This window comes from Erinaceus europaeus, chromosome 3 (assembly GCF_950295315.1).
Source record: "Erinaceus europaeus chromosome 3, mEriEur2.1, whole genome shotgun sequence".
Taxonomy (NCBI): Eukaryota; Metazoa; Chordata; class Mammalia; order Eulipotyphla; family Erinaceidae; genus Erinaceus; species Erinaceus europaeus.
The window spans coordinates 152,004,600-152,018,902 of record NC_080164.1 but is presented as its reverse complement, the minus strand read 5'-3'; the positions used below and the strand labels follow the sequence as shown (position 1 = coordinate 152,018,902).

At 39.1% G+C, this 14,303-nt stretch overlaps 1 protein-coding gene across 4 annotated transcripts in view; it reads right to left on the bottom strand.

Annotated features, from left to right (window-relative positions):
- The window catches only part of ATP8A1 (ATPase phospholipid transporting 8A1), a 274,370-nt gene that overhangs the window by 119,295 nt on the left and 140,772 nt on the right, over positions 1–14,303 (bottom strand). For all 4 annotated transcript variants that reach the window (XM_016193274.2, XM_007534775.3, XM_007534776.3 and 1 more), the window contains one exon: positions 12,072–12,211. In XM_016193274.2, coding sequence (XP_016048760.1) covers positions 12,072–12,211 — 140 coding nt within the window. The remainder of the gene's footprint in view (positions 1–12,071; positions 12,212–14,303) is intronic.

The window sequence follows — 14,303 nt, the reverse complement described above, 5'->3', positions numbered from 1 at the left end:
CCTGCATGTTAGCTGTCAGGCTCAGGCAAAAATTAGTAGTTATTGGGCACTTGGACTATTAAAATAGACCTACTAGCTTTTTCCAAAATGGAGACCCAAAATCTCACCTGCTGTATTCTCGCCTTTAGGTTCCTGATTATTTAACAAGTTGTTCTTCTTTATATCTTAATGCTTTTTCAGCCACCAAGTTGCAGATGCTACCTCGATGCCAATCTGATATCCCCAGGCAGATGACTTCACCAATGGACCCTGGAACCCCATCTCTCTGGAGTCCTACCCCACTAGGGAAAGACAGAAACAGGCTAGGAGTATGGATCAACCTGCCAATGTCCATGTCCAGCAGAGAAGCAATTACAGAAACCAGACCTTCTACCTTCTGCATCCCATAATGGTCCTGGGTCCATGCTCCCACTGGGATAAAGAATGGGAAAGCTTTTAAGGGAGGGGATTGGATTCAGAGTTCTGGTAGTGGGAATTGTGTGGAATTCTATCCATCTTATCCTATAGTCTTGACGATATTTTTTTATTTTATAAATTAGTTTCAAAAAAGTGAACCTGGGTGGAACTGGGCTACAGTGCCCCAAGAATATTCCTTCATTAGAATGTCTCATCAGCCAGTTTAAGGAGAAATCATACAACCAACTTTTTTTTTTTCAAGTTCAAGAAATATGTTTTAATTTGGTGCTTTCTGAAGTACAGAAATCACATTTGAACTTTCACATAGCCAAGGCCTTTCCAAATAAGGTCAGAATTCACACACCCAGCTGAAAAGAATCAGAATTTGTGAGGCGATTGGGTGTAGCCAGCAAAAACAACACATCCATCTTATCTGAATGAGAAGACAGCAATACCCAGTGTGGAAAGTCTACCATGAAGTTTCTGGACTAAGAAATCTAAGAGAAAGGAAAAGCATGTGATTAGAGAGCTAAAGAAATCTTAATGTATTTTCAATAAGATTGGAAAGATTAGCTGAGGGAAAAATCGTAAAACACACATTGATCCCTTACATTTCAAAGGAAAACTGTATGGGATATATTATACAGACTGTGCCGGGAATGCCTCCTTTACTAAAGATGTGTTCTGAACATGCCAATACCTCCCAGCCCCAAGTGCTGAACGAGTGGTTATGTAACTACACGCCTCGTTACACTTCATTTTGAAGACTCCAACATTTTACACACATTCTTGCTTTCTTTTAAGCTAAACTGGTAGAATAACATACCAATTACTACTAGGGGATTTGGAACTAATACAGAACGGGGATGTGAATTCCTGCTCTGCTAACCACTGGATATATGTCCTTCAGCGGGAAACTTACCTAAGAATTTCTACATCAGCAAGATCTGGTTAGTATTACTGATTTAGTAAGGCTGTTCTGAGGCTGAAATTAAGATCAGTCATCTCAGCCATTTTTCTTGTAGTAGTATGCATAGAGAAAACGTTGACCTTTTACCTATATTTTTATAAACATATTTGTCCTGTTAATAATTTATGTACAACATAAAAATATTGAAATTACATAAAAGACAAAAATACTAACAGGAAGATAATTATTTTTCTTGTTCTTCCCAATTACTCATCTTATGGGCTATACTTCAGAGCACCTAGAACTACATAATCAAAGTAAAGAACACAGAGGACGGGAGTCGGGCTGTAGCGCAGTGGGTTAAGCGCAGGTGGCGCAAAGCACAAGGACCGGCATAAGGATCCCGGTTTGAACCCCAGCTCCCCACCTGCAGGGGATCCCCTTCACAGGCGGTGAAGCAGGTCTGCAGGTGTCTGTCTTTCTCTCCTCCTCTCTGTCTTCCCCTCCTCTCTCCATTTCTCTCTGTGCTATCCAACAACAATAATAACTACAACAATAAAACAACAAGGGCAACAAAAGGGAATAAATAAATAAATAAAAACAATATTTAAAAAAAAAAGGACTGATCCAGAGGACTGGATACGGCTGAAATACTTAAAGGGAAAGGTCTTTTGAGTAGGTGGGCTGACAAACTGAATGTTCTTGAGCAAATAATAAAACAGGAAACTACTGGAATTTCAGACCACGAAGTCACCAGTATACCATATACATTATCATCTAGTACATTTTACTTTTTTAAAAATACAAATGAAAAGTGATATTTGTAGGTACTAAGAATAGAAGTGGTAGGTTTATCTGAAAAAGCCTTCCATTCTCATATAGAAGTTACTATGAGTTTGGCAGTCAGAAAAACGTCCAAGACAAGTCCGGTTTCCCATTTAATTTCATATTTCTCTAGGAATCCTCTTATCCACTCACTGCCACATGTTGCAATGGGTACTAAACTGTTGTGTCTGTAGTCACATTGATAGTATAACAGTTGTTCTACATTAGAACACATCAGGGCAGTCTGAAAAAAAATATCCCAGAAATATCAAACATGTTTTGGGGGAGTAGTAAGAGAACTTACATAAAGAAGGTCATTACACAAGTTTCCTATTTTAGTACATTACCTGAGTACATTACCTGCCTAAAAAGCTTAGTTAAATTTGTAAACTTGCTGTCTACCCAGCATTACTAACATGCAAACAGGGACTTTTCTAATCTTTCCTACTACTAGACCCCAGAGTCCTGACATAGCCAACAAAAGCTCAGACAGTTGCAGCTGAATATTTCCAGTTATGTAATTCTCACACTCATAGATTAGATGGAAGTTTTTTTTTTTTTTTTAATGACTTGAGTCTAAATCTCTAAAGAATCCACTCTTTAAAAGTCTTACTTAGCTCCTCTGTTAACATAGCCCTAAGTTAATTTTTAGTGGCAACACATTTGATATTAACAATATGGATGTACAGAAAGTATATGTCTACTAATAACAGGGCAAAGCTATCTTTAAGAAAGTACTAACTACATAAATTTAGCTCCTGGATAAATTGTTTAATATAATCATTCATACATTCATCAAATATTTATTCAGTGATTAACACAAGCTGGGCTGATGGGCACTGCAGAAACTGTGATGAAGAGCATAAAAAAAAAATGGCCCGGGCTCTCATGAAATTTCAATCTATTGAGACGATCATACGTTACTCCTAAATTATCTGATGTGTAAAACAATGCCATCTGACTCAAAGGAGAGCAAGATGCCAAAAAGGATCCCGGTTTGAACCCCAGCTCCCCACCTGCAGGGGAGTTCCTTCACAGGCGGTGAAGCAGGTCTGCAGGTGTCTGTCTTTCTCTCCTCCTCTCTGTCTTCCCCTCCTCTCTCCATTTCTCTCTGTGCTATCCAACAACAATAATAACTACAACAATAAAACAACAAGGGCAACAAAAGGGAATAAATAAATAAAATAAAAACAATATTTAAAAAAAAAAAAAGAACACAGAGGACTGGATACGGCTGAAATACTTAAAGGGAAAGGCCAAAAGTAAAGCTTTCTGAATTGCTCTATAGCTTAAAAAATGATCTTCTACTGGGAAATGTTATGCATGTACAAACTATTATATTTACTGTCGAATGTAAAACATTAACTCCCCAGTAAAGAAATAAAAAAACCCCATCTTCTCAGACCTATAGACTATCAAAAATTAACAGACAGAAAATAGTTATACCATAAAGGAAATTCCACTTCAATCATTGCCCAAATAATGATTGATATTACCTTCACTTTTTTTCTATAATGCTCAAGATAATCTTCCTTCATAACATTAGAACTGATATTAATTAGAATATAAAGTGGCAGACCAAAAAAATGAGAAATTAAAGAAAAACCACTGCTAATGAAGCATAATGCTTCTTAATTATTCTGTTAACTTATTTGCAATTTCCCATAGCCAAATGTAAATAAAGAAACTCTTAATTTTTATAATTATCTGATTTAGGAAGTATAGACCAACAGTATTTCATAATGAACAGTGGCAAGTCCAAATACATTAATTATCTTTTAAAGGAATGAGGCTAACGAAGATAAAACAGGTCAAATGTGTCCTCTAAAGCAATGAGGCAACTGTAAATTCTCTCAGGTGGTTACGAAGAGAGACAGAGAAGTGTTACTGCCCACAAAATCCAAAGGGATGCTACAATTCTCCTCTAACTGGGTCATGGAACCTATGAGTATCTGCCATAATCCAATATATGAACCTTCTAGTGCCTTCATCAGCAAGGAGGGATTACTAGTGAAAAATTTCACCTCTTGACCTAACAGTATAAAAATGTTCTCAGTTAACATCCTGAAACAGCTCAGAGTATTTTTTTTTCCCCTTTAAACTCTGAAAATGTTTACCATCTGAAAAGGTATTGGAGCCCAGTTGATAGCTGAGAGGATAACTCCTATTTTTTAGGTAGGAGTTCAAATCCTCTCCTCTAACAAGGACTGTCAATAAGGAAAATAATAGCTGGTGTGCCCTGGGGTGAGTGGCTGAGTACATTCTAGTGCTCACAGAGGCTGGGGTAGAAAAGTCACAGACTGGCCCTCACAAGTATTTGTCATTATACTATTGACCTATCTGAACATTTATTCAGTTTATGTAAGAAGTAACAACCCAATGCAAAAATACAATAAAATGTTTAAAAAAAAAAAAGAAAGAACTTATAAGCCCCAAAGAATTAAGGCTTTAGCTAATCTTCTAAACAAGAATTACTTACTTGAACATATACTGAAAAAAGAGAATAGGGTTTAAAAGTACAACATTACTCATATTATAACATTTTTAACCTACTTTAAAACACTTTAAGAGTATTCTTATCTGTTGGCACTGATTCACTAGTATTTTCAATCATGGATTTCTTTAAATGACAGGAATGGCAGTGGCATTTTGCATCGTGAATTCCGGTTTGTTTCAAGGACATCGTGTGCAGGACCAAGGTAACAATCTGATCTGCTGACAAGTGAGGGGAAATGTTTGCAGTAGTTCTGTGAGGCACACGAATGGAATGGCCTCTCATAGCTTGTCAAACTGTGCTCCATGGAGGCCTAGAATCTCTGGAGGCCTAGAATCTCTGGAGCCAGGCTGAGGCCCAGGTGAAGGCTGTGGAGAGAGGCAAATGGAGGTCTCTTCTCACTCCCTCTAGGATACACTCAGCAACTCTACTTGTGGTTACCATGCTCAGGCAATACTTTATTTGGAAGAAGAATCCTGCTCTTAAGAAAGAGAAGTAAGTCAAAAGGAGAAAGACAAGTACTGAATGATGTCATTTTTAGGTAGAACAAGAATAAGTACAGAAAGAGAAAACAAAGTGAAAGTTGGACTGGGTGAGGTGTATTGCACAAAAGCAAAGGACTCTGGGGAAAAATGGGGACAAAAGGAGTGAAGAGAGTCCTGCTACGTGATGATGGAGAAGGATCTAAGTTGTGATCTGCAGAGAACTTTCACAGGAAGAGATTCTACTTATGTATCAACAACTGCATTGTAAACAATTAAAACCCCAGCAAGAGTGAGGAGAGACAGAGTGAGAGGGGAGAGGGAGAGAGAACTACTCTCATAGTTTAATAAGATTCACTGTGGTGTTTTAAAATTCACCTATTACAAGAAGATAAACAGTGTAATTATGACAACTGTCATGTAGTATTTTCCCTAATAGAATGATTTACAAACAAGAATTCACTATCTTGTACTAATTGCAATATTATGGTTTACACAAATAGTAGATTTTAATCACATTTAAAATAGACTGAATAATCCATATGTCTTATTTAAAGTAGCTAAAGAAGATGCCAGACTGGATGAATTCTGACTATAACAGCTTAATTTAAAATCAGGACACCACACTAGCAGAGTCTGTGCTCCGATACATTGAATCCTGCATCTCCAACAGAGCAGCAGTCACCCACAACTCCTCCTGAACACAAACCCTGCTGATTTTAACCAGTACTGGAAGCTCAAGTGTAGGGAAGAAGTAATAGCATTCTGGCTTTAGAATATTAAAAACTCTATTGTCGGGGCCAGGTGGTGGCGCACATGGTTGAGTGCACATGTTACAATTCAAAAGGACCTAGGTTTGATCCCCTAGTCCCCACCTGAATGGACAAGCTTTGTGAGTGGTGAAGCAGTGTTATGGGTGTTTCTGTATCTTTCTCCCTCTTCATCTTCCCCTTCTCTCTTGATTCTGAGGGTCCCTATCCAATAAACAAAGACAATTAAAAAATTAAAAACAAAAAAAAAAAAAACAAGTAAAAAAACTCTATAGTCCCCAAATTATCAGGGAGAGGTATAGTAAAATTTTTTGGTAATATATACAGCTCTGAAGTTGCAAAATTTTTTTGTCTTTGTATCTATTCCTTTTCTCTAAAACAACTTCTAATATCCTTTAACTGGACAAATATTTTTTTGAAGCTCATTTTCAAAGCTACCACTTCTTGAAAAATGTCCTTTTGGGCCGGGCAGTGGTGCACCCAGTTTAATGCATGTGTTACCATGTGCAAAGATCTGGGTTCAAGTTCCTAGTCTCCACCTGCAGGAGAGAAGCTTCTCAAGTGGTGAAGCAGTGCTGCAGATGGCTTTCTTTCTGTCTCTACGTCCCCCTTTCCCAGTCAATTTCTCTCTGTCCTATCAAGTTAAAAAAAAAAAGATAAATAAATAGATAAGTACTGAAAGAAGAGAAAAGTTTTCCTTAAAGAATCTGCTCAGAGGACATGGTCAAGCGGTCCTTATCTAGCATCAATTAACCACCTAACAAAAGCTAATTAAGTGAATACCCATATCAGGTATGGTTTCAGAACTAAGGATGGATACTGAAAACCATTTCCAACTTGGAAGAAGCCGGGTAAGCACAGGACCCAATCTCTTTATCTTTCTGGGTCTTACTTTTTTTTTTTTTTTTTTAAATCCAAGAGTGAGTGCATGGCTTATGATGAATGGAGAAGGAATTAGCTATTGACTCTTCTTATAGTCTTTTTTAACACTTATTTTACAAGTTTAGGTAAGAGGTCGTCTTAAAGGAGGCTTCTGTATTTGTCAACTAAAAATAATACAGTGCATATAATGGGTCTCACCACGAAATTTAAATTTCTGTATGACTCATGATCGCCATCTGCTGGGCAAAGGTTAAATAAGCACACACACAATTGTTCTATCTATAAAATCCAATCTGTAAATCTAGGATACTTAAGAGTAAAATGGCAGGTTGATTGACCATTCAGCTCTAGAATTTTCTACAATATGCCTCAAGCAGAAGCAAAATTTAACGTTAGGCCCCATTTTCAAGTTTTAAAAAAAGACATTTTATTCATTTCATAAGAGATAGGTAGATTGCGAGAGGGAAAGAGGGAGGGAAAGAGAAAGGTCAGAGCTGCCATCTGGCATATGTGATTGAACTCAGCAGCTCATACTTGCAATTTCTGAGCTCCTTTAATGTATCATCTCCCATTTTCAAAATGTTTATTGTCACTTATTACATATTCCATTCTAACTCACTGGTGCTGGGGGAAGGAAGGATATGTTATATTCAAGCTGTGTATAAACAGAGCTGGTTAAAAAAAACAACTATGAACAGTAAAATTTTTAGAAAATTCTTAAAAGTATAGAAAGACAATAAAAATTCACCACTAATTGTATTTGTAGACAATAAATGCCATGTTAGTGTGTTGTGCCATGGCTCAGTTTTCTTTTTTTAATTTAACCTGTAGTTAAAGACAGGAACTACATGAAAGACTTGTATACTGAAAACTATGAGTAACTCTTCAAGGAAATAGAAACTGATACCAAGAAATGGAAAGATATCCCATGCTCATGGATTGGAAGAATAAATATCATTAAAATGAATATTCTCCCCAGAGCCATATACAAATTTAATGAGATACTCATCAAAGTTCCACCAAGCTTCTTTAAGAAAATAGAACAAAAACTACAATCATTTATCTGGAACCAGAAATCACCTAGAACTGCCAAAACCATCTTGAGGAAAAGAAACAGAAACAGAGGCATCACACTCCCAGATCTCAAACTATATTATAAGGCCATCATCATCCAAACAGCCTGGTACTGGAAGAAAAATAGGCACACAGACCAGTGGAACAGAAATGAAAGCCCAGACCTAACCCCCCACACCTATGGACATCTAATCTTTGACAAGGGGGCCCAAAGCATTAAATGGAAGAAGGAGGCTCTCTTCAATAAATGGTGCTGGGAAAACTGGGTTGTAACATGCAGAAGAATGAAATTGAACCACCTTATCGCACAAGAAACAAAAATCAACTCCAAATGGATCAAAGATCTGGATGTCAGACCGGAAACTATCAAATACTTAGAGGAAAACATTGGTGGAACACTTTCCCACCTAAACCTCAAGGACATCTTTGATGAAACAAACCCAATTGCAAGGAAGACTAAAGCAGAAACAAACCAATGGGACTACATCAAATTGAAAAGCTTCTGCACATCCAAAGAAACTATCACACAAACAAAGAGACCCCTCACAGAATGGGAGAAGATCTTCACATGCCATACATCAGACAAGAGACTAATGACCAAAATATACAAAGAACTCAGCAAACTTAGCACCAAAAAAGCAAATGACCCCATCCAAAAATGGGCAGAGGATATGAACAAGACATTCACTTCAGAGGAGATCCAAAAGGCTAACAAACATATGAAAAACTGCTCCAGGTCGCTGATTGTCAGAGAAATGCAAATAAAGACAACACTGAGATACCACCTCACTCCTGTGACAATGGCATACATCAAAAAGGACAGCAGCAACAAATGCTGGAGAGGCTGTGGGGACAGAGGAACCCTTTTGCACTGCTGGTGGGAATTTAAATTGGTCCAGCCTATCTGGAGAGCAGTCTGGAGACCTCTCACAAGGCTAGACATAGACCTTCCATATGACCCAGTAATTCCTCTCCTGGGGATATACCCCAAGGATTCCATAATGCCCAACCAAAAAGATACGTGTATATCTCTGTTCATAGCAGCACAATTCATAATAGCTAAAACCTGGAAGGAACCCAGATGCCCAACAGCAAATGAATAGCTGAGAAAGCTGTGGTACATATACACAATGGAATACAATGCAGCTATTAAGAACAATGAGCCCACCTTATCTGACCCATCTTGGACAGAGCTAGAAGGAATTATGTTAAGTCAGCTAAGTCAGAAAGATAAAGATGAGTATGGGATGTCCCCACTCATCAACAGAAGTTGAGAAAGAAGAACAGAAAGGGAAACTAAAAGCAGGATCTGATTAAATTGAGAGCAGGGCACCAATGTAAAAACCCTGTGGTGAAGGGGAGGGTGGCCATTGGGCTTCCTGGTGCAACGGGGGTGGGGTGGAGGGTGGTGAGGGTGGGTAGGGATGGAACACAGTCTTTTGGTGGTGGGAATGGTGTTTATGTACATTTCTATTAAAGTGTAAACATATAAACCACTATTTAATTAATATGAGAGGTGAAAAATTGATCATATGTCTAGAACTTCTTAAAACACAGACTGAGTCTTTAATACATAGGCTGAGTCTTTGATATGTGGACTCTCTCAAATGCCTAGAACAGGGAGAACAGAAGCAACCGGCAGCACAGCTATATACAAGATGCTGGGTATTATACCCCAAACCCTAACAAAGGGACTTTCCAAAGTTAACCCTATCACCAAATAATGTGATGATAACAATAACTATCCATTGTCTTCTTGAACCCTAAGACAACAGGTACCTCACATTTCCACTATAGAGCCTATATTTCCCCCAGTCCTGGAACCTTAGGGTGGGGCCCACTTCCCTGCATGCTTCTCTCAATTCAAATCAAATAATATTGCATCCGCAGATAGCAACCTAATCAACATGAGTGCCACCACAACATGCTTCACTTCAGACTGTGTCCAGAGACTTCAGGTGTGGAATGACAACCCTTGAGCTTCATCACTCGGGTGAGACCTTTCCTTTCATAGTATTCTCTAATTCCATTCTAGGTGGTCCACTCCCCAATAAAGTCCCCAAACCTAGATATAGTCCAGGTCCCCTGAGATAAAGCATAGGTTCACATGTGCTCATAAACTAGGGGAAAAATATATACCTGAAGGCAAAAGTACACAAGAGCATGCAGGGAATACCCCCAACACCTCATCTGCACTATTCCAGTCTTTAGGTCCATGATTGTTCAACAGTTTGTTCGGCTTTGTATATTAACTCTCTTTTCAGCCACCAGGTTCCAGATGCCAGCAGGATGCTGACCAGACTTCCCTGGACAGACGACCCCATCAATGTGTATTGGAGCTCTGCTTCCCCAGAGACCCACCCTACTAGGGAAAGAGAGAGGCAGACTGGGAGTATGGATCGACCAGTCAACACCCATGTTCAGTGGGGAAGCAATTACAGAAGCCAGACCTTCCACCCTCTGCAACCCATAACGACCCTGGGTCCATACTCCCAGAGAGATAGAGAATGGGAAGGCTATCGGAGATGGGATGGGATATGGAGATCGAGTTATGGGAATTGTGGAACTGTACCCCTCTTATTCTATGGTTTTGTTAATGTCTCCTTTCTTAAATAAATAAAAAAAAAGACAGGGACTACATAATTTATTTTGCAAAGAAGGAGGAAAAATACCAGTTTTTACTTTCCTGTGGGTAAGATCATATAGCTAAATGAACTTGAACAAATGTACAGCTGGAGGAACAATGTAATTAGGTATTTAACAGAATGTTAGGTGTTGGAATGAAGATAATTGAGCAGTTAAGAGTAGGAGTTTGGACCCTTTTAGGAGCTGTATAGTCTCAGTCAATAATAATATAGTAATAATAAAATAGCCTCTCAGGTGCCTTGATTTCTTCATCTGTGGAACTTGGATCATTAATAGTAGCTATCCTCAAAGAGATGCTGTGAAGAGAAAGTAAGTTAAAAGATTCGTGTGCTTACAAACAGTGCCTGGCATATTACAGTATTATATGTTTGTTATTCTTACTTAAGGATAGTGTTGGTTTCTTCATGTGTAAAATGAAGATATTTATAGTTATGACAGCAGGAAAGTAACGAGGATCAACAATGACAGTGATGCATAGCACGGATTCACTACTATATATATGAGTTCACCAAGTTGGCTATTATGGAATTGTGCAAGGTTCTTATTTATAAAACCATTATGCATCACATGTTTTACACACTTACTAACTATAGGTTTACATGCAGAATATGTTGTGTGTGTAGGAAGGCAAACTTTTAACTTCTCCTTTGTGATGCTGAACAATAGAGTACATGGGCAAAGAGATTGCTACATCAGCCCAAGCTTGATACAAACCTTGAAAATTTCTAGTAATTCCAGAGACTTTCCAGGAAAATCTAACTGATATTGAGTGTTGGAAAATTGTGAGCATGTGGTTGAGCTTGGCAGGGCTTGACTTGAGGGGACATCTATCCTCTCCCTGACTCATGAACCACCCTAAACTCCCTCATACTATGGCCTGTCCTTTTATTATCTACAGATCAATCTTCTGCTTTGTCTTACAAATGACTAAAGGCCTCCTTCCTAACTCCAGGCAGGGTAGTGCTAATCCTGCCAGTTGAACCCCTAGCAACAGTTGCTGGGGAGGTTCATACCATTCCCAGACCCTTTCTCAACCCCTCTCCTAACCATGTATGGTATTGTCAAGCCACTTCCATTTCTGGCTTGTCTCTTCGGTGTCCCGAGCTGAAGGAGGGCAGGCGTGCAGACCGAGAGGCTGCTGCTGGCCACTGCGGTTGGCACCACGTAACTTAACCAGGTGTGCTAGCGCCTGACACCGGGGCGTTCGCATGAATGAATAAAGATTTGTATTGCTTTGCCACCATGAGCTTAGTCCCTGGGTCATATCTCTCTCTCTCTCGTGATGCTAAACCAACAATTGAGACTAGTCAATAATGTGGTTTCGTGGATGGGATGCTAGACTCTAAAGCATGAGGTCCTGTGTTCTCTCCTTGGCATCACATTTGCCAGAGCAATGCTCTGCTTCTCTTTCTCATTAACACATAAATAATATTAAACCAAACAGACAAAAAAACATCAATGCTTTGACCACAGGAGATTCAACAGTAAGTGATGTATTTAATGGTTTACTTTTTATTTTATTGGACCCATGAGGAATAACTCAAGTTTTCTGGCAACTAAACTTCTGTAGGTGCCAACAGTCCTCCACGTACCTTTTCAATTAACTCATAACTCTCCTCGAGCTTGAGTAGCCGATTCTGCACAGATGTTGATGCACGTTCATAGACTGCTCTCCACTCCTGGAATTCACTCTCTGAGATCTCAGCCACAGCAAAGCACAAAGTCCTTAATCCTGAAAAAGGTAGCACAGAAAACTGTTCCCAATGCCACACAAGATAGTTCTTAGCTTAGCGACCTGATGCTTCCACTTCTATTGAACACAGTCTTATTTTGAAGACAGGGATAGAATCCAAACATTATGCCAAAGCCCAATCCAACTACAACAAAATATTAGAGTGAAGCATCTGTGGATGCTCCCCTTGGCCTTTACTTTTTGTATCGGCCCAATTCTATTTTCTAGTTCTTTTAATCCATCTCTCATGACTGGGATCCTCATCATCTCAGGGAATTATTCCTTTGCTTGAAATATGCCAATTATTCCCCAGAGTAAAGATGAAACTCCAAAATCAGTCACTTCCTACCTATCAGTGTCTCTGCACATACTGGTCATAGTTTTTCCATTCCACCCTCTCAACTTTTTATCTTGGATCTACTTTTTGATACTTAACTCTGAAGGCTATCTCTCACCCAGAGCTCACAGGCAGAATTCCAAAAAATTCTCTCATGTGAATAACACATTTTCAGAGTATTTTAGCATAATGTTCTTGGAGGACAGAGAAATGGAGTTCTTCCTATCTATAATTCCAGTACTGAGCAGAGTAGTTAGATTATAATAGTGACCTCATAAGACACTGGGAGGCACCCCTGTGGAGTCTATGGGGAAATGTGGTTATAATTATCACTGCTTTTCACCACTGTATTTTGTATTATAAGTAGTTTTAAGTGCAATCAAAGAACAATGATAAACAGAATACCTATAACAAACACACTGAGGAAACCCTCAAAATTTATTATGTTTGAAGTGACCTATTCCCAGTGCTTTGTCAATAGTGCTATCAATTTTACTGTTCACTGTGAGGTTTTCAGCAGCAAGAAAAATTAAATGGGTTTGAACAAGAAAGAGGTAAAAGCATTTGTAACCAAGATTAACCAGACTACAGAGAAGAAAGCTCCTTCACTGAAGGTCATTTAGTCTCAGAAAGCTAGGTACTAGTGAGCTCAAATAAAATACGACAAGAGTGCCAGGCAGTGGCACACTCGGTTAAGCACACACAGTACTAAGTTCAAGGATCTGGGTTCTAAGCCCCCATCTCCCCACCTGCAGTGGGGATGCTTCCCAAGTGGTGAAGCACGTCTGCAGGTGTCTATCTTTCTATCTCCCTCTCTACACACCCCCTCCTTCAATGTCTCTTTATCCAATTCAATAAGATGTAAAAAAAAAAGGTGCCAGGACTAGTGGATTTATAGTGCTGGCATAGAGCCTCAGCAATAACCCTGGAGGCAAATAGTAGTAGTAGTAATAATAATAATAATAATACAATAAATGAATGACAATATGTTAGATGCAAGAAGAAAATGGCATTTGGGTGTGAAGGACTCTTGTCCTTTGGGGCCATATTAGGACTTGTTTTTTGTCTTTTAGAAACTTGGCTGGAAATTTACACTGGATTGGACATGGAATAGGATGAATGGGGTGGAGGTGGAGGCCAAGGCATTTCAAATCTCTATAGTGGCCAGAGTGTCTTTCACATCACAGCCAGAAAGGAGAAAGATGCCTCCAAATCCCTTTAGAAAAGAAGAGATGAGAAGAACCTGTGCCGTACACTCAGCAGGCGGTCCCTGTTAAGCCATTTTGACATTGGGACATACTCGATGGACAAGTGTGTTTTCGATGCTACTGTATTTTGTAGAACTGGGAGATAGTTATCCCCTTGCTTTTCAAAGCTGCATGCTTTCTTTAAGCATTTTTATGTTTTCGCTGCTTGGATTAAGAGGAAAAGGGACTTGATCGAAGGACAGGGTTGGTGCCATTGGCAACAGTTCCAGCTGCAGCAGGAAAGGCTTAGAAGGAAGATTTAGACAGAGGTTTGGCCATTCCTGTCATGTTTAAAGATAAGGCTGTGCAACTCCATACAGTAATTACGCTAATGTTTTAACTATTGTCACTTCCCTTTAATTAATCCAGACTATGTCCCCAGGCTATGCACTGTCTTGTCTCAGAGGGGGCATATTTTAGTAGGAAAGAGCAACTAAGCATGCTTACCAGGGACTCTCTGGCTGACAGGAGGAGTCTGATAAAAAAAACTTGAGCTAAAACTAAAACT